Here is a 25,676-nt window from a genome sequence, read left to right as displayed (position 1 = left end):
TCTCCAACATACTTTTTGATGTTGTAAGCCTGTGCAGCTGGTATACAGCCACCAGACAGGGGCTTAGTCTTGGCTGAGTCCTTCCTATTCTTGTCCCTCTTCTTCAGGTTGTGCTTGCTCTTCTCTTTTCATCTTTCCATGAATGGAAAGCAGTTACTGAAAGAGCTGAGAGGTAGGTTCCATGCTTCCAGGAAAAGAGGCAAAGGATATTGAAGGTCTGACTTTACATATCCTCTTGCTTTCACTAGTCTTTGTCTCCTTGCTTCCTGGTAGATGGGACCAACACGCTGATTGTCTGGAATCTTCACCGGGATGAGAGAAGAGGCAATGAACACTCATAGAATAGTCATCAACAAAGAATAGTCATCTCAAAGCTACTAATTTAGTGTGGCCTGACACTTGCATTTTTCTTTAATGTTTCTGAATATATTAAAATCAATAAACTATTAGCCATTTGCAGTAAACCCCCTCCCTACATTTAAGCTTACTGTTTTATAATGTACTCATCATGGGAATAACTGCAATAAAGATGGTAAAAAGTCAGGCCATTTTAAATCTTCATGATCATACTGTACTCTCCTTCAGTCTATAGAGCTCTGATTGACATTAATGGGAATTACAAGCAAAGTAATAGAATATGGACCTTACTATCCATGAGGAATTTTGATGTGCCATTTAGAGACCAAAATCTAGTTTTACTCCATATTTACATTCACAATTCATTCCAAGAGGCAAAAGAAATAAAATTGGCAATGGGTTTTCACACATCATAAGAGAGAAATCAATGTTGCAAGTAGATTTTGTCAGTAAACTTCTGTTTCTTTTGTAACAATGTAATGCAATATATTTTAACTTGTGTTTACCTCCTCCCCATCTCAGACACCTTGCTAAATCATTGCCAGTCCCAAGAGGCAAAATAGCAACTGGAGGATGTTTAAGCAAATTTGCCTTCTCTGTGAATAAAAAAAAAAAAAAACATAATCAAAGGGACAAAAAAACGATAAAGCCAAAATTAAGTTGTACATGTAATACTTAAAATTATGGATAAGGTAACTGGGTTAGAGTTTGATTTAACAGTTCAGTGAAACATGCTTTGCAAAGGAAACTCTACCCCCCACAGACAGCCATTTTATTGGCTGCAGTGCTGCCCCTCCACAACTGCTACTATTCGGGTCTATAATTACATTATTATTAATTAATTATTATTATTGTTACAGGCATTTTTGGCACCCATGAATGTGGTATCTGGCTTAAACTGAGATATTCAAGATCTCAGTAAGACTGAACATCATGCTCCTTGTTGCTTTCAGCTTTGCCGCTCAGCTAGGAAAGCAGAATTTAATCAGCTGAGAAGGCCTGTGCAAAGAATTGAGTCTTGTAGATTTTTCTTACTGTGGCCAAGTTTATGTTTAATTGTATTTCCACATGGAGCGAATTCCACATGAGGCTCCACCACCCAAAGTGCCCTGGAACCAGCACCCAAAAGCTTGGGAAACCAAGTTCCAACATTCAGGATAAGTACTGATTATGTGTTCAGTCAGAGATGGGTGATCAGACCTCTAAGTTAATCTGGGACTAAAATGTTGAAGGCTTTATATATGAAAACCAGTACTTTGAAAGTCTATAGGCTGGAACACAAGTAGTTTTTGACTCCACACATACCCCTTTCATTGGCTCCATAAGGTATAAGCATAGATCCAGTAGTCCCACCCCAAACAAAGTTCCATGTTCCACACAGACCCTCCCACCTCCCACACCGACAAAGGGTTATCACAGGATGGACAGCCTTTTGTGGTCCTTTAAATGGAGTAAATTTCACCCAGAAAGAATATTTAAGATACACATATTTCAAATACACAATTACAGCAACACAAAACAACAAATAATTTCAAATGACAGTGCACAAAACACATTTAGTAGTAATGAACAGCACTCCTAGTCCTAAACTGATATTTACACGAATTAGGTAAACAATCAGCTATTTTATGACACAGGTTGAAGTGCACATTATCAGTAATTTTCAGCAGGAGTTCACACATCCAGTAGATCTGAGGGGAACACGGTGTTATTTTACCAATTTATCTGTCATCTTTGCAGAAAGCTTGCGGAGGATTTGGTATTTACAAGTGGATTTTAAGATCCTAAGCTTTTTAGAAAAAAATAAAAATTCAGTTTAAAAGGCTCAAACTGCTTAAAGATTTGGGATTTTCTCTTGCTTTGATCCAAACTCTGATTCTCCTTTTTATGTTGGGGGTAGTGGAGATGGGGAGACGAGAGAGGAAAAGACGTTCGAACTGAAGAGCATATTTATTTCCCCGAGTAGATAGTTTCCTAAACTTTATATACATAGCTTGTGGCTTTCATAATCTCTACCTGGCATCAGTGAGCTTGATTGAACCAAAAACTGCTTACTAAGTCTGCACTACTCGAAGCTGTGGAAGCCAATATTTAGTTAGCCAAAATACAATATTTTGTTGAGATAATTCCACTATAATAGAAGGGAAACTGCATGGAAATCTGAGGTATTCCCCATGACTACTTAATGACAGGAGAAGAGTTTAGAAACTTCACACTTTTGGCAATATGTTTATGATTCAGGTACAATGATTTATGATTATTAGGCTATTTTGTTTTTACAAAACCTTTTTATTTCATTTAGAAAGGTGTCTTCTCTACCATCTTTGCCCTTAACTTCAAAAGGTTCTCTGGTCTATTTGCCTTACCCCACACCTCCCAACAGCACACTCTAGCCAGCACTCCTAATCAAAACTCCAACTGACTCCCTTACTGCCTTCCCCCATCAACACACACTCCCTTTTCATGACCTCCAATACCACATACCACCAGCTCTTCTCTCTGCAGCCTTCCTAAGGTTAAATAACCAATCACATGGTGCCAATAATCTCTATTTTCTCCCATAAGCCTTGAGTGGTTCACAAAGTTCAAATTTCATGACCTCGGCGGGTTCCTTCATTAGATGATTCCCAAAATGTACAATATCTGACTGACTATAGGAATCTAAAATTTTAAATAAAGCAAATGGCCAGTATGAGGCATTACACAGAGACTGGAGACCTACTCTACCATGAAACAGACCCTGTCAAAGGTATATGGGAAGTCACAGAGAGAAAGCAAGAATATGGTAATAGAAAGGAGGGGATGGAACTTGCAGGAACTGGCCTGAACTTTGAAAATGGCTCATGTTTGATTCACGTTGAAGAAAGGAGACAGAAGCAAAAATTAAACAAATTCTACCATCCCTAATCTGTAGATAGCCCAAGTAATACCATATGGGAATGAGTGACCCAGGTATTCTAGATGTTCCTAATTATTTTCAATTACAATAACTTTTAAAAAGTAATGGATTTCATACTTCAAAGAGTCTAACTATCAGCATTTTAAGTGACTGAAATGTTTGAAATTGTTGGCTCCAAAAGCTGATAAATGAGACATAGTCTTATAAAGGAACTCCCAAAACATAACAGCTCAAGAGCAAATATAAATAAACCTCGTCATTACCTATGCAATCCAAAATCCAACCCACTGTTCCATCTCCACCACATGCCAGTACCCGGAAGTCAGGAACATCTCGGAAAAAATTTAACCTGCAAAATAATAAGTAAATGTTTAATTTAAATAAAGCAGTTATACATTGTGAGTCTTTCAGTTTTATGGTGCCTAATCTTTGTGATTTGTCATATAAAAGAAATACATGTTTCATCAAATAAAAACTGGGAAGTTGAACAGTTCCCAATAAAAATCACCTGTATCCACAACGCTGATTTTTTTTCTTTTGAGACAGAAAACAAACAAGATCCAACAAAAAGTTATCCAATAAATCTAATTAGATTATTAGAACACATTCATTCTTGAGTCTAGAACACTGTAATATTTTACAAATTGAAGAAGTCTGAATATGAAACATTTGAATCAGTCGGTCTGTGGAAAGAATGGGGAATCCCTGGGTCTAAAATTCTGCATTTGTCCTATTTAAAAAGTGATTTTTACCAGAGGCATGTGATTAAAAAATGCCTTTTCTAGATCTACTTTGAGACACCTAAGCAATAGCTTTGTGCACCCCCAGACCCACTGCAAAATAAACCAAACCAAAACTTAAAAATAGCCGTAGCTTAATGATCTAAGAACATCCATGTTTAATGATTCATATTTGTAGCAGCTTTTTGTTCATCACATCATTTTTGCTGGTGGTATAGCTTATTTTTTTCCAAAGTATGAAACACAAACAATGTTTTGTTCACTCATCAAAAAATATCCTGTACATACTCAATAAGTCATCAAATATATAATTTAGAACTATTGCACATGAAAACAAAGGCAGGAAGACTCAAATATCCTAGATTTGTTTGTTTTTAAGAGCCCAATCCTGTAACCTTCACTTAGTTCTACAAATAAATCATAGCAGGACAAATGTTAAGAAGCTACGGTGCTAAAGTGATTGTGCACATGTCACAAACGTTAATGTCCAGGGTTAATTTTCAGTTTTGCTTTATAACCTCCCCACAAGCACACAAATATAAATATATATAATTGGAATATATAAATTACAGAAGTATTTTAAATCACCCATATTCTGAATGAATGTTCAGGTCTACTCTGAAGTATCTTATATTTATACACAGTAACTTCTCCAAACAGTGAACCTTTACAGTTATACCATGAACTTCACATAATGTTTCTTCTGGCTTTGGATAAATGAAGTATACATACAGCCCATTAACTACAAATACAATTTTAAATCCTGCATTAATGGTTAATAATAGTTCCCATATGGTTCCCATATGGTTTCACTCAAACACAGTAAAAGCCATCATTGTAAATAAGGAATTGGATGGATTTGCTAACATAGCTTTAAAGAAGGTATAAATATGGTCTATCAAGATTTCTCTAGTCAATTAGAATGTTACTTGCACCTATAGTCTCCAATCCACAGAACAGACTTTTTTAAACAGTTTGACGGAAATGTTGGGCCTGATTCTCATTTATACAAAGGCCCCTTTACACCACTGTGGCAGTATAAAGTAGCCTTAAAGTGGAAGTAAATTTACACTTAATTTAAGTGTACTGTGCACTGTCAGAACAGTAAAACGAGCCTTACTGTACATGAGAATCACACCTACTATCCTTAACTTGCTCAGAAAATTGTCCAGTTACCATTGCTTTACCTGTATTAGCCACAGTTAAATAAAAATATAAAATACTTAATTTATAGTGGATCTATTTTTAAAAATAATTGTATATGTATGTATTTTTTCAGCCATTTCAATTTTCTATGCTCAGACTTACATCACTATTGTATACAGATACGACCAATGAGAATTGATTTTGTTCATTATATAAAGGGATTTTTAAAATTGCATTAAAGATAGCTGATAAAGACTAGACATATAAAAGCAGGACTGCTCATCTGCCAGTAATGTGTCCCCCCCCCTCAAATGTAGCCACCAGGGGCTTTTCTTGCAGCCACAGCCTCCTGGGCTGTGATGGGGGGTCAGGGGCAATATAGTGGCCCCTCCCCTCCCTGTTGCTCCTGAATACACTGCCTTGGTGTTGATTGTTGGGGCCACCAGCAGGGGTTAATCTATGCCCCCCTCTGGAGACATCGGGGGCACAACACTGGAGGAACAGGCAGCCAGTGAATTCCCCACCTTCTCAGTGGAAGTGGACTCAGGATTTGGGCTCCAGCCCCCTGCTGCCTCCCTGGCCCCCAACCCACCAACCTACATTGCCCCTGGCCCCCGCTGCCTCCTCCGACCCCCATCCAGGGCTTAATTTGTCCCCAGGCTTGAGTAAGTCTGCTGTGAAAAGTGATAAAAGTGATGTTAATAAATATACAAGTAACAACAGACTTATGAGCTAGCAACAAATAAATTACAATGATTTGGATGTGTATATGTACGTATTTATTTGTTTTTCCTAAAGCTAATTAAGTATTTTAGGAAAAAGTGTGAGAGTAGCCACCAGCAAGAGTTGGTAGCCGCAATCTGAGTCCACCAACAAATTTGTTCTGAGAACCCCTACCCTAGTACTACACACATACAAATCATATTACAAGTCTATTGTTAACTATTATGGGCAAACATCTATTACATCAGTTATCCCCAGAGAAATCAAACAGACTATAAGAAACAGTTGTCTGGATTTCTTAAAAATATGCATCATACTATCAAATTTCTCTTTACCAAAATCCACATTGAGTTTGCTAGTAGATCATACTCTGTTTTGATATCAGATTTGTTTCTTTTGGTGCAATTAAAAATTATTGCCATTAAAAGAACATTTCATGCATTCTTTCTATACAAGATACTACTTGTTTTTATACCACTTCACACAATACCTTGTGCCAAGCACTGCTGAATTTCATAACTTGTCTTCACTAAAGATCTGAATCATTTGCCAATTGTATTGTATTTAACTGGCTTAAGAGCATATTGTTTAGTGTTTCTACACTAGCTGGGGAGAATCATGTTAGGAACACTTAAAAATTTGTCCCACATCCACACTAGCTCTGTCTTAAACCATTTCAGTTGTAATGGCCTTTAAATACCTATGACACAGTTCCTGCTCAGATCCTGGAAGTAGCGCTTTCTGCATGGAAACTTCACAAGATCAGCACTGCCGTATGGGATAGTAACTGAGGACTAGTAGATCAGATAGTACTGACCCTGATAACACATAGTCCACTTGGACTGGTACTTTAGCATGGTTGGTACTGAAAAGTTGTGTGTGTGAATGCAAGGTGTATCAGAATCAACTGATGAAGTAAAATGTTAGTTAGCATGCTATATTTCTCTAGTGCAGAAAAGGTCAAAGAGCCAAAAAGAGAATGAAATACAAGGGCCTACTCTACAAAATTCCAACCAATTTAAAAACTAGTTCAGCTCTTGTGGCTTAAACCATGGTATCCCGAACAGGTTTTAAAAACTGCTTTTTCCAGGGCAGATTAGGCCCACAAGTTTGGAAAAGGAAAGCAATCTTAAATACTCATTGCAATTGGGTTGTTTTCTAATCATATTTTTTGCTTTGTATTATTATTATTATAACTTTATCTGTTTTGTGTATGTACTGTATCAGCTACAGCATTAATTTCTAATTCCAGCTAATTTCAACAATCTGATTTATAGAAAAACTGTTTTAAACATTATTAAAACTAAATTACTAATATTACTTTCATTCGGAAACCTGTACACGCAAGGTACTCTGAGATCTGTACATTCATGGTAACTAAGGAGGCTGGCTTTACAGGTGGAGGGATAATGAAATAGTACTGAACCAAGAAACATGTTAAAACTCTAATATATTCTCTAAAACAACTTTTCTCTAAAGTCTAGCATAAACCACATACAGGAGCTGGGAGTTTGCCTGGGAGCTGTCCGAGAGGAGGTACGCTAAGTGCTGCATTTGGGGGTCTATGTTGGTGAGTATCTGAGTGGCTGTCTGCTGCTGGGACAGTTGGTCAGTTTGACCGTGTGCTTGCTTGCTTGCTTGCTTGTTTGTTTGAAAAGTGTGAATTGGGAGTGCTTTGTTCCAGGTGGGCCTTGAGTGGGCCTGACTGGTATATAAGGGCAGTCAGCAGCAAACCAGCTGAGCGGCGAACAGCAGAGGCTAACAGCGGGAGTTTGCCTGGGAGTTCGCTTGGGGAGAGCGCACTGAGGCTTTCATCTGCAGGTTTCTCTGAGTAGTTCCTGCAACAGTTGAGGAAGTTGTTAAGAGGACGGTGATATGGAAGGTGAGCGATCAGCTGTTGTAACCTGCACAGGTTGTGCCATGTTTGTCTTTCTTCCACAGGACAGAAGCGACTTTGTCTGTACAAAGTGCAAGCTGGTCTCCATATTGGAAGAGAAGGTTCGAGGGCTGGAGAAACGAGTATCGACTCTGCATTGCATAAGGGAAAATGAAGATTTCCTGGACAGACGTCAGGAGATGCTTCTACGGCCACAATGTTCTGAAGATTCAGAGCAGGCGCAGCAGGGACAGAAGGATGGTGAAGAGGTTTGGCAGCATGTGACCTCCAGAAGGAGAAAGAGGAGCGTCCATGCACCAGCAATGGAGATACAGGTGAGCAATCGTTTCCATGTTCTCTCTACAGGTACTAATGCGGAGAGTGGACTAGATGACCCATCTGAGGGAAGGGAGCAGGAGACTCCACCGATTGGAAGGCAAAAGATGCACTGTCCTAGGGATGGGGGTTCCACGACCACCACTCCCAAGAGGAGGAGGAGGAGGAGGGTGGTGGTGGTCGGGGACTCCCTCCTCAGGGGGACTGAGTCATCTATCTGCCGCCCCGACCGGGAAAACCGAGAGGTCTGCTGCTTGCCAGGAGCTAGGATACACGATGTGATGGAGAGACTGCCGAGACTCATCAAGCCCTCGGATCGCTACCCCTTCCTGCTTCTCCACGTGGGCACCAATGATACTGCCAAGAATGACCTTGAGCGGATCACTGCAGATTACTTGGCTCTGGGAAGAAGGATAAAAGAGTTTGAGGCGCAAGTGGTGTTCTTGTCCATCCTCCCTGTGCAAGGAAAAGGCCGGGGTAGAGACCGTCGAATCGTGGAAGTCAACGAATGGCTACGCGGGTGGTGTCGGAGAGAAGGCTTTGGATTCTTCGACCATGGGATGGTGTTCCAAGAAGGAGGAGTGCTAGGCAGAGACGGGCTCCACCTAACGAAGAGAGGGAAGAGCATCTTCGCCAGCAGGCTGGCTAACCTAGTGAGGAGGGCTTTAAACTAGGTTCACCGGGGGAAGGAGACCAAAGCCCTGAGGTAAGTGGGGAAATGGGATCCTAGGAGGAAGCACAAGCAGGAGAGCGCAAGAGGGGAGGACTCCTGTCTCATGCTGAGAAAGAGGGACGATCGATGAGTTATCTTAAGGGCCTATACACAAATGCAAGAAGCCTGGGAAACAAGCAGGGAGAACTGGAAGTCCTGGCACAGTCAGGGAACTATGATGCGATTGGAATAACAGAGACTTGGTGGGATAACTCACATGACTGGAGTACTGTCATGGATGGATATAAACTGTTCAGGAAGGACAGGCAGGGCAGAAAAGGTGGGGGAGTTGTGTTGTATGTAAGAGAGGAGTATGACTGCTCAGAGCTCCGGTATGAAACTGCAGAAAAACCTGAGAGTCTCTGGATAAAGTTGAGAAGTGTGAGCAACAAGGGTGATGTCGTGGTTGGAGTCTGCTATAGACCACTAGACCAGGGGGATGAGGTGGACGAGGCTTTCTTCTGGCAACTAGCAGAAGTTGCTAGATCACAGGCCCTGGTTCTCATGGGAGACTTTAATCACCCTGATATCTGCTGGGAGAGCAATACAGCGGTGCACAGACAATCCAGGAAGTTTTTGGAAAGTGTAGGGGACAATTTCCTGGTGCAAGTGCTGGAGGAACCAACTAGGGGCAGAGCTTTTCTTGACCTGCTGCTCACAAACAGGGAAGAATTAGTAGGGGAAGCAAAAGTGGATGGGAACCTGGGAGGCAGTGACCATGAGATGGTCGAGTTCAGGATCCTGACACAAGGAAGAAAGGAGAGCAGCAGAATACGGACCCTGGACTTCAGAAAAGCAGACTTTGACTCCCTCAGGGAACAGATGGGCAGGATCCCCTGGGAGAATAACATGAAGGGCAAAGGGGTCCAGGAGAGCTGGTTGTATTTTAAAGAATCCTTACTGAGGTTGCAGGAACAAACCATCCCGATGTGTAGAAAGAATAGTAAATATGGCAGGCGACCAGCTTGGCTAAACAGTGAAATCCTTGCTGATCTTAAACGCAAAAAAGAAGCTTACAAGAAGTGGAAGATTGGACAAATGACCAGGGAGGAGTATAAAAATATTGCTCAGGCATGCAGGAGTGAAATCAGGAAGGCCAAATCAGACTTGGAGTTGCAGTTAGCAAGAGATATTAAGAGTAACAAGAAGGGTTTCTTCAGGTATGTTAGCAAGAAGAAGAAAATCAAGGAAAGTGTGGGCCCCTTACTGAATGAGGGAGGCAACCTAGTGACCGAGGATGTGGAAAAAGCTAATGTACTCAATGATTTTTTTGCCTCTGTCTTCACGAGCAAGGTCAGCTCCCAGATTGCTGCACTGGGCAGTACAGCATGGGGAGAAGGTGACCAGCCCTCTGTGGAGAAAGAAGTGGTTCGGGACTATTTAGAAAAACTGGACGTGCACAAGTCCATGGGGCCGGATCTGCTGCATCCGAGGGTGCTAAAGGAGTTGGCGGGTGAGATTGCAGAGCCATTAGCCATTATTTTTGAAAACTCATGGTGATCGGGAGAGGTCTCAGATGACTGGAAAAAGGCTAATGTAGTGCCCATCTTTAAAAAAGGGAAGGAGGAGGATCCGGGGAACTACAGGCCAGTCAGCCTCACCTCAGTCCCTGGAAAAATCATGGAGCAGGTCCTCAAGGAATCAATTATGAAACATTTAGAGGAGAGGAAAGTGATCAGGAACAGTCAGCATGGATTCACGAAGGGGAAGTCGTGCCTGACTAACCTAATTGCCTTCTATGATGAGATAACTGGCTCTGTGGATGAGGGGAAAGCAGTGGATGTGTTATTCCTTGACTTTAGCAAAGCTTTTGATACGGTCTCCCACAGTATTCTTGCCGCCAAGTTAAAGAAGTATGGGCTGGATGAATGGACTGTAAGGTGGATAGAAAGCTGGCTAGATCATTGGGCTCAACGGGTAGTGATCAATGGCTCCATGTCTAGTTGGCAGCCGGTTTCAAGCGGAGTGCCCCAAGGGTCGGTCCTGGGGCCGGTTTTGTTTAATATCTTTATTAATGATCTGGAGGATGGTGTGGACTGCACTCTCAGCAAGTTTGCAGATAACACTAAGCTAGGAGGCGTGGTAGATACACTGGAGGGTAGGGATCGGATACAGAGGGACCTAGACAAATTAGAGGATTGGGCCAAAAAAAACCTGATGAGGTTCAACAAGGACAAGTGCAGAGTCCTGCACTTAGGACGGAAGAATCCCATGCACTGCTACAGAGGGGACCGAATGGCTAGGTAGCAGTTCTGCAGAAAAGGACCCAGGGGTCACAGTGGACGAGAAGCTGGATATGAGTCAACAGTGTGCTCTTGTTGCCAAGAAGGCTAACGGCATTTTGGGCTATATAAGTAGGGGCATTGCCAGCAGATCGAGGAACGTGATTGTTCCCCTTTATTCGACATTGGTGAGGCCTCATCTGGAATACTGTGTCCAGTTTTGGGCCCCACACTACAAGAAGGATGTGGAAAAATTGGAAAGAGTCCAACGGAGGGCAACAAAAATGATTAGGGGTCTGGAGCACATGACTTATGAGGAGAGGCTGAGGGAACTGGGATTGTTTAGTCTCCAGAAGAGAAGAATGAGGGGGGATTTGATAGCAGCCTTCAACTACCTGAAGGGGGGTTCCAAAGAGGATGGAGCTCGGCTGTTCTCAGTGGTGGCAGATGACAGAACAAGGAGCAATGGTCTCAAGTTGCAGTGGGGGAGGTCCAGGTTGGATATCAGGAAAAACTATTTCACTAGGAGGGTGGTGAAACACTGGAATGCGTTACCTAGAGAGGTGATGGAGTCTCCTTCCTTGGAGGTTTTTAAGGCCCGGCTTGACAAAGCCCTGGCTGGGATGATTTAGTTGGGAATTGGTCCTGCTTTGAGCAGGGGGTTGGACTAGATGACCTCTTGAGGTCCCTTCCAACCCTGATATTCTATGATTCTAGGAGAACCTCAGAGTTACAAACACCTCAGAAATGGCGGTTGTTCGTAACTCCGAACAAAATGTTATGGTTGTTCTTTCAAAGTTTACAACTGAACATTGACTTAATACAGCTTTGAAACTTTGCTATGCAGAAGAAAAATGCTGCTTTTACCATCTTAATTTAAATGAAACCAGCACAAAAACAGTTTCCTTACCATGTCAAATCTTTTTTTAAAACTTTCCCTTTAGTTTTTTAGTAGTTTACATTTAACACAATACTGTACTGTATTTTCTTTTTCTTTTCTTTTTTTGTCTCTGCTGCTGCCTGATTGCACATTTCCAGTTCCAAATGAGGTGTGTGGTTGACTGGTTAGTTCATAACTCTGGTGTTCATAACTATGAGGTTCTACTGTACTCAGATTTTACCTGCACTTTTCTCAGATGACCTGTATAGCTCTTTCATGTCTTTGCTACTTGTAAGTAATGTAACCTAATATCTCAGTCACACACAGAAATACAGTTGGCGTTTTTACCTTGATGCAGTATATGGATGGGGGAGGGTGGAGAGGGGAAGAAGAGGAAAGCTCACCCTTGTCACTACTTCTTCAGAGTAAATTAGAGATAGATTTTAGCAGGTTTCCACTGAAGCAAGAGTATGACCCCATGGGTTTCTCCCTTTTGCAGGTGATCTCTGTCACTTACTTGTTTCTCCTTCTCTATACACAGAATCCTGGGATTAACTGACTTAAGACAACTGATGTATCTTTTCTATCTAATTCATCATTAAACCCCCTTAAACCAAGCACCCATAGAGGAGAACAGAGCCCAAAGACATAGCAATTAGGTTGTGGAAATATTTACTTCTTAATTATATTTACCATCCCATACAAAAATTGGATGCTAACATGAATATCAATGCCTGAAATTGCTTATTTTCTGGACTCTGTTCTATGAATGGAAAACTAAACACAGCTTTTCTCTCCGTCCAGACTGCCAAAGCTGGCTCGAGTTGGCCGTGTAACTGGACAGCACACACTCCATCCTCATTATAACACTCAGTTACAGTGTTGTCTACACTGAAAAGACACTATTCATGAGATGATAATTACAGTAAATCACTCTAATAAAATCACTTTAATTAAACATGCAGTTTATTACAGTGAGGGGCAAAATATTTCTCTCCTGAGAACTATATTTTAATGTGAGAAGATTAACTGGTATGTGGGTGCCAAGCAGCTGAATAGTTGAAAAATACTGATTCTCAGACAGCACTGTCTGCAACCTAAGGGTGCAACAGTTTTCAACACAACAGATTAGAGAACTAATTTAATAATCTATTTGCAAATATAAGACCCCAATCCTTCAGTGCATTGTGTACAGGGAGATATTTGTACTTGTGTGGAGCCCCACTTAATTCAAGGGATTCCATACAGGTGAAGGCTTTTGCTCAGGCAGAATGCATGTTACAGTCAGGGTCTAAATTCATATTTTGGTGGCCAACATAAGTCATCCAAGTTGAAAATGTTGGCCACTAATGTGGATATTATACCAGTCCATGAATATACCCTGTGTTTTCTTTAAATCCGATTTACGGACCTATTTAGGAATCTATCACATAAAACAAAACAAAAACAGTACAGGGCAGTATATGCTAATTAGTAATACACCACCAGTCAAACATGGACATGAAAGGATAACTCCAATGTAGAATAAATGACCTCCATTTGAGTGAAATTCATTTAACCTAATTAATGCCTGAGTCCAAACACATAGTAAAGAGGCACAGTACAAATATGTAGTAAAAAGACATCACATGTTATAATTAGCCTACAATCTAAGTTAATGACAAGACACAAGAGGTGGATGAAACAAACAAGGATGAGGGGGGAGGGGGAAACTGAGATAACAATGGTATTAACATGTTACATATAGATTAGGTGTGTACACAATGTAGCTCACCATCTGCCTAGCCATTAACAGACCTTGTTCTGTACACAGCACAGCAGAAATCAGTCTTAAAGAAGGATTTATTAAAAGGAAAATATCACTTTACAAATTTTGGAGAGAAGTTTATAACACATGGAAGAAACTACTGAGTTGCTTGTGGGAGGAGATTAATGTACGGCAGGCTGGAAAAATAAGTTGCTGGAGTGAAGACAGTGGTTGATGATGCATGAAGGTAATGGGTCTGGTTGGCAGAGCGCAGCTCAGTTGTGAAATGCCTTAAAGGTGGAGATATTCAGTTTCTATTTATATTTGATATGATGGAGAAAAGGAACCAGTGAAGGGTCTCAAAGAGCAGGGTGACAGAATTGAAGCAATGAGTCAGATGATTTTGGCAGTAACTTTTTGAATGGACTTGAGACTAACAAGGTTACAGTAGTGAGACCAGAAAGGAGGAGGTTACAGTAATTTAGATGCTAATTAAAAAAAAAACCTGGATGGGAGCTTTGGCACTCTGGACAGACATGAAAGGGTGGCTCATGATTCTGTTAAAAATACTTTAATATAAACAATTCAGTTGTCAGGTAACACAGGGTATGTACTGCATATCTGCACATTTAATACTTTATATACTCCCTTCCTTTATTGAACAACAGGGTAAACAAGTTGTTGAAAATATATACGTATGGACGAGGTTTAAATTACACCTGCTACCATTTATTCTGAGTTTTTATCCACTTGTATTATATTCTTAGGGTTTTAGTTATGACAGCAGCAGGGGGGCCATGGCAGGCTAAAGATTTTCTTTGGGTAAAACATAACTCTTTTTAAAGAGTCCTTAAGAAAAATCATGGACTCACAATTTTGTTTGGAAGGCTGTGCACCACCACCTTTACTTGGCAACTTTTGCCTTCTAAGAAACAGTTCTAGAATGTATATCTACTTCTCTGAAAGGCCCCATAGATCCCTGGATGTGTAACAACAAAATGAGCATGAACACACTGCGATAATGGATTTCAATAATCAGGGAAAAACTGTCATTCTCAAAATAGCTCTGTCATTTGTGAAGTCACAAAGGTCAAGTTGCTATAGATTTCCCACTGCACTACAGAGAAAGTTGTGAGATTCATGCTGCAGACTTATGATGTCTTTTAAGTGGATGGTAGGGAAAGTTTTTGTGGTACAAACCTCTGTATGAATTCCTAAAAATGACATTTTACCAAATTAAGTTCTTAAGACAGTTAACACAAGTACAGTTTTTGTGGACATAATTCCCATTATCAGGTATAAAATAATATAAATTAGAAATTCAATTAAAGCACTTAATTTAATATGGAGTCTTTTCAGATGGACAAAGCCTTTGAGAAATGGTGACCTCTCTACAGTGTCATATGGGTCTACAGTCCAACTTCTATTCCTCCAACTAGTATTTACCTCTCTGTAAGGTGAATGATGACTGAATTTCAGATTCTTCAAGATCATTAAATCCACAATAACAGTTGTTGACAGAAGTAGAAGGCTCCTATAGAGATATAACAACCAAACACGGAAACTCTTTTCAAGGCTAAAAACACAGGTGCTAGTCACAAATTACACAATGTATCAGCCTGGCAATTTTCATGTCACTTTGTTAACTGTGGCAGTCTATAACTGTGCAGTACCTTTTATACTTGTCTTCAGCTGCTGCATTTGCTGGGTTTTGCACCCTTATCTTTCTGCTCCCTAATAAAGAATGTCTAAACCATTAATTAATGTGCCAATGCTTAGATAACTGCTGCTCCTAGGCTGAACAGCAGTTGATTTTGGGAGCCTGCAGCTGGTCCTTGGTGAGAAACTAATGTCCCTGAGTCAGATGTGGTGTGATTTGTTTATTGACATCATGTACATGTTTTTATCTACACTATGTACACGAGTGCTCTCAATCTTAAACTGAGATAGCATCAACCACACACAGCTCTGAAAACCGTAGCTTAGCCAGTCTGAGAAGCCACCAGGATGTTGTAGACTGGGACGTAGGCAGTTAGACCTAGTAGTCAGAGCAGTGGTGATCATGCCTAGTGCTCAGATCAGTGAACCAGAGGTCAGAGAGGAGACAGAGTCAAGCCAAGTGTCAGAGACGGAGTAAATAGGGGTGGGGTGTAGAAGCAGGGATCTGAAACAAGGCTGGAAGGCAGGGACCTGGAACAGGACAGGAAGGCAGGAATCAGGAACAAGGCAGGGCTCAAGAGTCAGGCGAGAAGGCATCATTCAATGTAGCAGCCATTCAGAGATTCACCTAGTTGCTAAGACAACTTTCTGTGCCTCTTTCTGGCGTAAATAGTGAATCTGAGGCAATTGAAGAGGCCGTAAATCTCCTCCAGTGGGGAGTTTGGTGGATGGTGCCTATGGTGAGCTATGCTCCACTAGCCCACACTCTCTGCTGGTACAAGCAAAGGGCCGAGTGGTGGCTGAAGACTGCCTGGGGACCTGTGTTTGAGACCCCTGATTGCTTACACAGGAGATCTCCTTCCATCCTCTGAACTGCTATAGAATATCTCCCTCTGAGATGACCTGAGCATTTCCCAGTCAGGATATAGAGAGCAGCAACAGATCCAACACATTGACCTCTACTAACCTGTTACTGTTCAGCAGATTCATTATCATATGCACAGTAACTGTTGTTCTAAAAGGTACAATCTCCTTCAGAAATGCTTTGTTGAATAAGAGAGAATTAGTGGGGAAAGTTGAATCCACTGTTTCCAGAATGTATTTAAACTCTTCAAAAAATTACAGATATAAGATTCCATTAATGGGCCAACCTTGACCCTGTCTCCATTTGGGCTGAGGCTCAACTGGTACTGCAACAGCTCAATTCTGTGGATGGGCCCTCTGTGGCAATATGCTCTGGGAAAAGGCTATGGGCATTCCATCAGAGAGGTGAGGCTGAGGGATCCAGCTAGTGGGTTCTAATGGCTTCCACAGAGTGCTACAGCTTCAGACCCGTTCTGCAATCTGGGGTTTTCCTACTCTCCTGGTTCCCTTGCATATCTGTTCAGTGCTCTTAACAGCACGAAGATCCCCAATGAAAATAAACTGAAAACTTTCAATTAATGATAACTGAACAGAAAACAACGAAAGTGCACGGTAATAATATAAACATTACGTAAGTCCGGTAAACATATCTGAAGTGAAATGAAATGCTCAGTAAAACAGTCCTGAGAGAGACAATTTAAATGGATTATGGTGATCATGAAAAATGTGAATAAATATTTTAAAAATAAATATTTATGTTGCATTTATATAGCCCTTTTCGATTTAGTAATAGTGGTGGGAAGTGTATACTTCTTGATTATTTCTCGTTGTGCTATTCAAATCCCCTCCATATTTCCCTTTACTTGAAATGCAATATGTGGTGAAATTTAATAAATGTAAAGTTTTGACTGACAATCTAAAATAATTGGCTTGAGTTTGATAAAACGCCTATGTGAAAGCAAACAAAAAATGGGTAACTGAATTAGATAATGGGTTTATTCAACTGTCTGGAGTGTCACAGAACCAACTTCCTGTAAAAGGGACAAATTATATACAGTCCACACTCTAGTGCCTGAATGAAGAAGGGCTGGTAAGAGATACCTGGAAATATATGATTATTCATTTCTATGGAATGAATAAAAAAACTTGATTAATTAAATGCAATACCTGCTTGAAAATTGATTGGAAGTTTCTTCAAAGAAACACTAAGTAAAACAGTTAGTTTTCTAATTAGAAGAGAAATTCAAAAAAACCTAAAAAAATACCATTAAGGTTCAAAGAGAGATGGTGTTTGAAAGTTGAGACTCCCAGTTTAGGGCTTTGAGTCTGCACTTAATACTGCCCTCTTGTGCTTATGCCTTAAAACACATTCTCTCTTTATATCATCACAAGTTATCTGACAAAATGTTACAAAGTAAAATATAAACTACAATTACTGTACAGTACACAGAGGCTCCAGACTTGGTTTGATTTTTAAGTCTCAATGAAAATTACAAAATAAGCTAAGTTTGAAGAAAGCTATTTCAGTAGCTTTAAAAATTGTCAAGTTGGTACTCAATCTGAAGTATGGGGTCTGAAGGATTATACAATTCATAAAATGGTGCAGGGTGCTCGTCATGCCCTCATAAGATTTAGCAATAACCCCCAATACAGCATGCTATAATTTCCCAATCCATTCATGTTTGGGGTGAGTTCAATGAAAAACAACAACAACAAAAAAACCCAAGTCCTCAAAACAATAAAAGCAAAAACCAAAAACCTGCCTTTGCATCAGATGCAGGAGAATATTATAGGCAAGAAAAAATATATAATGGATCCCAAAGTTTCAAGGTTTTTCCAATATATTTTTTCTCCATTCCACAGATTCTAAGTTTCTATTTTCCTTTAGAAGAAACAGCCAACACAATACAACACATCTTGAAAACCCAAGTCTTAAAAAACCTGAGCCTGATTTGCCCTCACTTGCACCAATTTTACGTCAATATAAAACTGCAATGATATTAATGGATTTACACCTGATTTACATTGGTATAAAAGGAGATTCAGGCCCTGAGTCTCCAGACTTCATAATGTAAGCAGCAATGGCAGAAACTCTTTACCATACCATTCTTAGTGACTTAAAGTCACTCTAGTTGGTTATATGCTACCCATTCTGCTCCTTCCACTGGGAGCCTGTTGGAAGTGGGAGAAGCAGGGAAGGGGCATGTCAGGGGGTAGACTGGAGAACCAGTCAACTGCTGTTTTTGTTCCCAGAGGCTCCAGGAGCTATGGAGTGAGAAGGTGCCTTAGGGCCAGTGTCATTTTTTGGGAAAAATATTCCATAGTTAGGAGACAGAAGGAAATATTTCTACCACAGCTTTTTGAGGCTGCTTAGATATATGGAACATTAGAGACAGTCATGATGTGAGGGGGAAATCAGAGTACAGATTTGACACTGCATTCTGGGCTATCAATACCACATATATGATGTTTTATATGTGTACATACACATATAATTTTTGTCATTTCTGCAGTTAATACATAAATATATGCTGTTGACACATTCAAAACATACCATATCTATGTGTATCAGGCTGTTTATTTAATTATGCAGTATTTTATTAAATTAGTTCCTGGTAATGCTATTAGCCTTTGACTTACCCTGGCATTGGTCCATTTCCAGCAAGACTGTAAACTTGACGAGGGTTTAAAAGGTACTGAAATTTTCTGTAAATTCTGCATAGGAGAAAAAGTTAGGAGAAAAGTGCTTAGTAATTTTTTTTAATGAATAAGTTATGCTTTTGGATTTTTTTTAAAGAAACAAAACAAATGAAAGAAATGTGGATAAAAACTTAAGAAGTTAACACAAATTGTACCTTAATAAATTTAATAATTTAAGATAAAATCTCACATTATTACAATAAAGCAAATCAAATATATGAGTGTTTCTATTACAATTTATATAGCCTTGTAGATGTGCATACAGCTTTGCAGGTATAGCATTGAGACAAGGTTCAAATACAGAGTATATAAATAACAGGTGAGTAGACATCATCAGCACATGGGTGGGTTAGGTATGGTGACAAAGCATGAGATGAGGCAAAAAAGCACTCGGGAAAGCATTTGGGTACAAAATTTTAGAAGCACAATTTTATACCTTCAATTAATTATTGGTATAAAATTACAGGCATAATTAATTGTGGATGCAAATGCTAGCATTTAGACATCTACTTGATTTGAGAATGCAATCAGATGGCAAAATAGTAGTGTTTTTACCCACAAAAAATACAAAATCATTTTTATTTCATTTTTATTTTTCCCAGTGTTTTATATATGGGAATTTTGGGTTGGATTATTGGAGCTGTCATGTTCTGACCATTTATTGAAAATATGTAGGAATGCAAATGGGGAGCACCTGATAGGGCAGGCTGATCCAGAAACAGGATTCATCATGAAAAAAGTTGTGGAGTCATTACTAGGAGACAAAATTAGTATGAAAGTGCTGAGCAGAGGGTGCACGGGGAGAGTACAAGTATAGTAGGAGAGCGGATCACGGATGTATGAGGCAGTCATGAAGAGGCTTAAAAAGTTAAAATTAAGTTTTCCACTAATATCAATGTCACAATGGGACTTATTGATATAGTTATATAAAGATTTGTCGTATCCCATAACCAAAAATATTTATCAGGATAAAGAAAACAATTTTCAAAAAGGTGGGCAACACATTTTTTTTTTATTGTAAACTTTTTGGGACTAGCACAATGGGGTCTATCTTCATGATTAGGGGTTTTAGGCACTATGATAAACAAACAAACAAAAAACAAATAACAACAATAATAATTTTCTGTTAAAAATTAAGGCTATGTCTCCTAAACCAGGATACATGTTTTGTTTCGCAGTATTGAATTGTTTAAATAATTCCTAGTAATGACTACAACTAGAATTGGTTCCTTGTCATAAATATTCTTTTCCACTTCTCACTCATGGATGAGAAAATTCCTCCTGGAGTGGCCCTCTGACATGAGGACTGGGATCTATCAATCATACTAATTTGAGTTCATAAAGCCTTTCCTCCTCCTTGTAATTTAAATGTATATTTCCTCAGAAAAACTGACATTTGGGAATCACACATTTTAATACTGTATTAGTTTTTTTAACCGTAATATCTCTCTCTTCCTTATCTGCTCCTTTTTAAAAGTCTCTGTTTAGTTGTTTTTTTCCCCACTCTGCTCCATTTTCACCCTATTTTTCCATTAGATTTTTCCTCTCTGCTCCTTTGTCCACAGATGTTCCCCTAAGCAAAATGGGAATCTAATAACATCTGAACTGAACTTTTGAACTTACAATGCTGAATGGTTTCAAATAAGAAAAAAACAAAGTTGCCTGTACATAATCTCTATGTATTTTTTTGTAATAAACGTGTAATTTACTAGGATAGGAGAGGGAAAGGCTTTATATAATCAAACCTCTTAAAATATGGTCATCTGTAAACGACCATATTGAAGATTTTCTTTAAAGTCCGATAATTTATCAATGCTTGTCAGTCCCTTGATAAATCACCTCACCCACTCTCACTCATTCATATTACTACAGCCCTGGTACCAGTCATGAGAGAAAGACAATGGGTGTGACTGGCTTCATCTTGCAGATGAGCAGACTACTCTGAATTATCATGATGATTACTAAACCAGACATGTGACAGGTGGATTTTAAAATGCTGTCTGTCTTTTCACAAACATTTAGCTATAAAGAGTGCAGTAACTTATTCATGAGAGGGCAAACGATTGCACTTTTAATTTGCTGGCTGGTGTGCATATGTGCCACTGCTCTTTGATGGGCAGACTCTCTCCTAAGAGAGCACCAACCCAGAATAGCCAGTAGTCCAGTTAGGACACAACAGTCAATCTCTCTTTCAATGTCTGATGTTAGACCTGCTCTACTTTGTGTAAATAATATTCATTGGGCCACAAACTAAGAAACTGACTCTTTAATCTGGTGGTTAGGGCACATTACAGGTGAGTGCCTTAAATGTTCATTTATTAGCTATTTGGGGTGGGTCATGACTCATCACCGATAGTGCTGATTTTAACTACTACCTGTGCACAGTTTACAGTGAGTCAAGTGACATTCTTACTCAATATTTTCACCACACTAATAATCTTCACCCAATCACATTGTAATGTAGAGACTAGCGAATATTCTTATCACTGCCCCCTTACTTGAACATATCCTATTCCAGCCAATAGATATGTTCAAGTCAGCACTATCAGAATCATTCAGTGATGAATCATAGTGAACCCACACATCTTGCTTTCTACTATTGTAATGCTAAGATTTTAATAACTTACGCCTTTATGTATGTTACTCTTTGTGCAAAAGCCAGAACTCGGGAATGATTCATTTCAGTTCATACGTTTACCAAGAAGGAGGAAGAAATTGCCTGTAAATGTTTCCCTTCATGCTAAACTATAACTGGCTGAAAAAATATGAGTGATATGCTCAAGATTGGGAAATTGACAGTTAAATAACTTCTCTGCCCCAGTTTGATATATACAGTAGCAAACAACATAATTATTCTGACATGTTCTGATCAAATAAGTTGCTTTTACATGTAGAGAATGAGAATTAAGGCACCCTGCCTTGTGACTGGGTTTGGGGGATGGAGGACTGCAGACAGAATCACGAGGCAGAGTGACAGGTAGCGCCACTGCACATAGCTCATTAGGCGGACTGCTATATTGGGCTGGGCTGACTTTCTTGGGACTAAAATCAAGCCTTTAAAAGAATAAGACAGACAATAATCTACTGAGAGGCTAAAAATCATCTCTGTAAAGGAAAGGTGACTAGACTGGGAGGAGAAGTCGGTCATAAGAGTGGTGCATTAGGGGCATTCATATTTAGGTGAATTTAGCTTTAAAACATCCATACTGACATGGAGAAAGGAGTAGAGCATAAGGCATAGTGAGATGTACCTTTCATTAAAAACTTTAAAAAGTAGCAACGTTTCCTGCTAGGACAGTCTGAATTCAAAAAGCATATTTTTGATACATGGTGCAGAAACAGTTGCAATGCCAATGCAATGCCAATGAGAGTTTATGAACCCATAGTAGTCATAGCTGGCACCTTGGCTGGGTAGCCACTTTGAACCAAAGTTATCTGAAACAGACAAGGTCAAACATCAGCCTGTACAGCACAGACACTGAACGTGGAGCCAGCAGGAAATGTGAGTGTATGAAAGCTGATCTCCAGTGCATCCCTCTGAGCACTTGTCAAGGAAATAATTGTCCAAAATCACTTGCTGTTCAGACAAACAAAATGGCAAATGAGGAAGGGAAAACGTTAGCATTGGTTATCGCATAACATCTGTATGATTTAGTAATTACATGAGAAATGTAACCTGTAACAATAAAGATTCTTGGGAAGTAATGGGTGCCACGTGTGTAGCCATTTGTCAAAAATCACTTTCTGTTGATTAAACTATCTTGTCAGTGAGGCCGTAAATCTACGTATTTTATTTACAGAAAACAGAAAGTTGTTTTGATTAGTTAGATTTTAAGGATACACATAGAAATGTTGTCAGCTCTAGGCTGGATTCTAGAACATCTTTCAGACTAAGTTTGTTCTCAACCACTTAATTTCCATTTTACGCTCACAGTATTTTTTAAATCATATGTTATGATTTGGTTTAGTATGTGAAGGCTATCTTAATATAATTGTGAAATTTGCTGCACTTCTATGTAACCTCATTTATAATGGGAATATATGTTTGGTACATGAAAAGCTTGAAATTGTTAGTTATTTAATGTTATTTTCCTATTATTATTTATTTAATTGTATTTTTTTCTAATCCTTCATAAAGACATTTTCTATACAGCTGTAGTGTATCCTTGGTCCAAGCCAATGTTAAAATGTTGTAAACTGAGAGTCACTATCTAGCCCACCACTTAAAAAGAAAGTATAATTGGAGTAAGTTTCATAGTATCCTTTATTACATAAATATATCTACTAGTTGTTCAACTTTCTTAGTTTACTGGTATATAGATTTCTTTAAAATCTCAAGAATAAAATTGTATTAAATTATATACATTTGCCAAACCATTGCTTATTGAAAAGAATTTGAATTTTATTACCTGTAATCAAGATAATACTAGACACTGTTGAAGAAAAAAGAGGCTACTAGCCACAGTAAATTTTGTTCTCTGAATATGTTGCCTCAACAGATCAACATGCTGTGTGAATGCACTGTGCCAATATTCAAGAAGATACCCACTTGCCCTACTCCAAACTATCCTCAGTCTCCTTCCCTTCAATTTCAGAAGTGTGGCTAGCATAAGAAAGGAACTAAGGGAAAGTTACAGGTATTTATAAAATTAGTTCTATAATGCTGAAACAGAAGGGTATGTGTACCCTTCCCAAAAGGCTAACTGCATTGAAATGGGTTCGTACAATATGGCGAGGGGGTAGAATCTCTGAACTCGAACTTCTACACTGCTATTTTTAGCCCCACAGCACAAGCCCTGTGAGCCCCAATCAGTTGATTAGATTCACTGCCATGGGTTTGGGATTTTTGGTTTTTTTTACTGTGTTCATGTACCCACAGTCTCACCGTGGAGATCCGCAGAGACAACATCATGAAGAACTATTGGATTCTTAACAAAATCTGTGACAATCTTTCTTTATTGAATGAAACTCGATTAAAAATTGTAGCTCAGCTCGTCATGATCCATCAAATAAAGAAAATCCTAAGTAAAGACTGTAGAACAGCTTTCAGTAAAACATCACCTTAATCTGAGTGAGCCAAGATAATGAAATTCTAGTCTATAAAAATTAGGTATTTTTACACTACTGTAATTTCTATTTGGGGAATGTGTCATAGCTCATAAACCTTATATTTCAGCCACTTGATAGTACACTGCTGTTGCTGAAATAAGTGCACACACTAATATGGAGTCAGTTTGACTCAGTAGAAAATGTTCTTCCCTCTGGACTGGAAGTTTAAGGGTACAAGTCTCATGCAAGACCTAACCTGATTCCCAACTCTGACATTGCAATGAAGTACTAAAGGCAAGAGTTCTTCTATAAAAGATTCCAATCTTCAGATGAGATGTTAAACTGACACAGTATTTCCCCTTACCTCCTTCAAGTGCTTTAAAAAACCCCCACAACAAGTAAAAAACAAAAACAAAAATCCCTAACTACAAAAACACACCAAAAGCACATTTCTTCCGAGACCTAAAATCACTAGTTCTCCTTTCAAATACTGTTTTACTAAATAACAAAGAAATCCAGCCTCAAAAATCCTGGGACTATCAAGGGACAACAACAAACACTGCTAGTTAGTCATTGTGGTTTTTTTACATCCTATCCTCTACCTTTTAGCTATATAATGTCAGGGGCAGAAACCATGCACATGATTCTCTACTGCCTGGTGCTTTGAATAGTCACGTTTACACCTGTTCAAAGTGAGTGCAAAGTGGGTGTAAAGTGCTAGGATGTCACTTTGCACACGAGTAAATGACTATACAAGGTACAAAACAGTAGAGAAAAATGCCCTATTTTGCCCTGTGCAGCCCCTGTGTTGATGCTACAGTCTATAATTATCTGTTACCTGTCCTTGGTTGCTGTCCAGATAGCAATTCAAAAAAGGCATTCGAAGAAAATTAAAAAAGTAAAATACTATTAATATGACCAGGTCCTGAAGACTCATTCACACTTAAGATTTAATCCTTCAACACAACATGTGCCCTTAATTACATTCTTATTATTTTTCTGAAATGTTACTTGCTCTGAGATGAAATGACCACAGCAGTACACCTTAAAGATATAGAGCAAAATCCTCTTCAAAGGATATTTTGCATATGGGCCAAGAGCACAATTTCTAGCCAGATTAGGTCTGCCTATGGTGCAAAGATAGTTCCAGATTCACTTATTGACAGCCTCCTTGTGATGATTGATTGGGAAGTCTACATGCGGGCTATTTTAGATCAATTACCTGCCTTTGACACAATTAACCATAAATTATTGTTAACATCTATATGGGTTATGCCAGTGATTAGCTAATTTGCTTGAGTTGCCCCATTTTTCTTTTCCCCTGAGCACTCAGATAGTAGTTTTAGTCAATTACTTTTTTGGTCTGAGAATCTCTCCAGTGGGTGCCAAAGGGTTCTATTCTGCCACTTTTTGCCAATACAAATTAGGAGAGACCATTAGGGGACACAGTGAATTAACTGGGCTGTGGTGCCTTAGAATGCAGACAACACTGTGCATCACCATTTCATTAGACACAGAAGAAACAGCTGATCAACCTTCTCAATATCTAGCCAAAACTGGGGAGTGGCCGAGACAGACAAAATTAAGGTTGGTGTTCGGGAGATGGGGGTGAGTACTGGAGAAAAATGGCAGAGGTTATATTTACTCCTTCCCTTGACTAACAATTTGGGAGTCCTGTTGGAACTTTTGCTGCTTCTGGATATCCAAACAGCTGCAATGCCCAAGAATGCTTTATTTAGCATTTGGCTAGAAGACTGCAACCTAGC

At 39.3% G+C, this 25,676-nt stretch overlaps 1 protein-coding gene across 1 annotated transcript in view; it reads right to left on the bottom strand.

Moving 5' to 3' along the window:
- The window catches only part of DGKB (diacylglycerol kinase beta), a 465,349-nt gene that overhangs the window by 269,350 nt on the left and 170,323 nt on the right, over positions 1-25,676 (bottom strand). Inside the window, exons 15-17 of the mRNA XM_054021197.1 lie at positions 18,802-18,876; positions 3,520-3,605; positions 864-953 (exon numbers count right to left, since the gene is read on the bottom strand). Coding sequence (XP_053877172.1) covers positions 864-953; positions 3,520-3,605; positions 18,802-18,876 — 251 coding nt within the window. The remainder of the gene's footprint in view (positions 1-863; positions 954-3,519; positions 3,606-18,801; positions 18,877-25,676) is intronic.

The sequence above is a fragment of the Malaclemys terrapin genome, chromosome 2, assembly GCF_027887155.1.
Source record: "Malaclemys terrapin pileata isolate rMalTer1 chromosome 2, rMalTer1.hap1, whole genome shotgun sequence".
In the NCBI taxonomy this organism is placed as follows: domain Eukaryota; kingdom Metazoa; phylum Chordata; order Testudines; family Emydidae; genus Malaclemys; species Malaclemys terrapin.
Note: the sequence above shows the minus strand (reverse complement) of the source record. Positions and strands in the feature narration are given on the sequence as shown.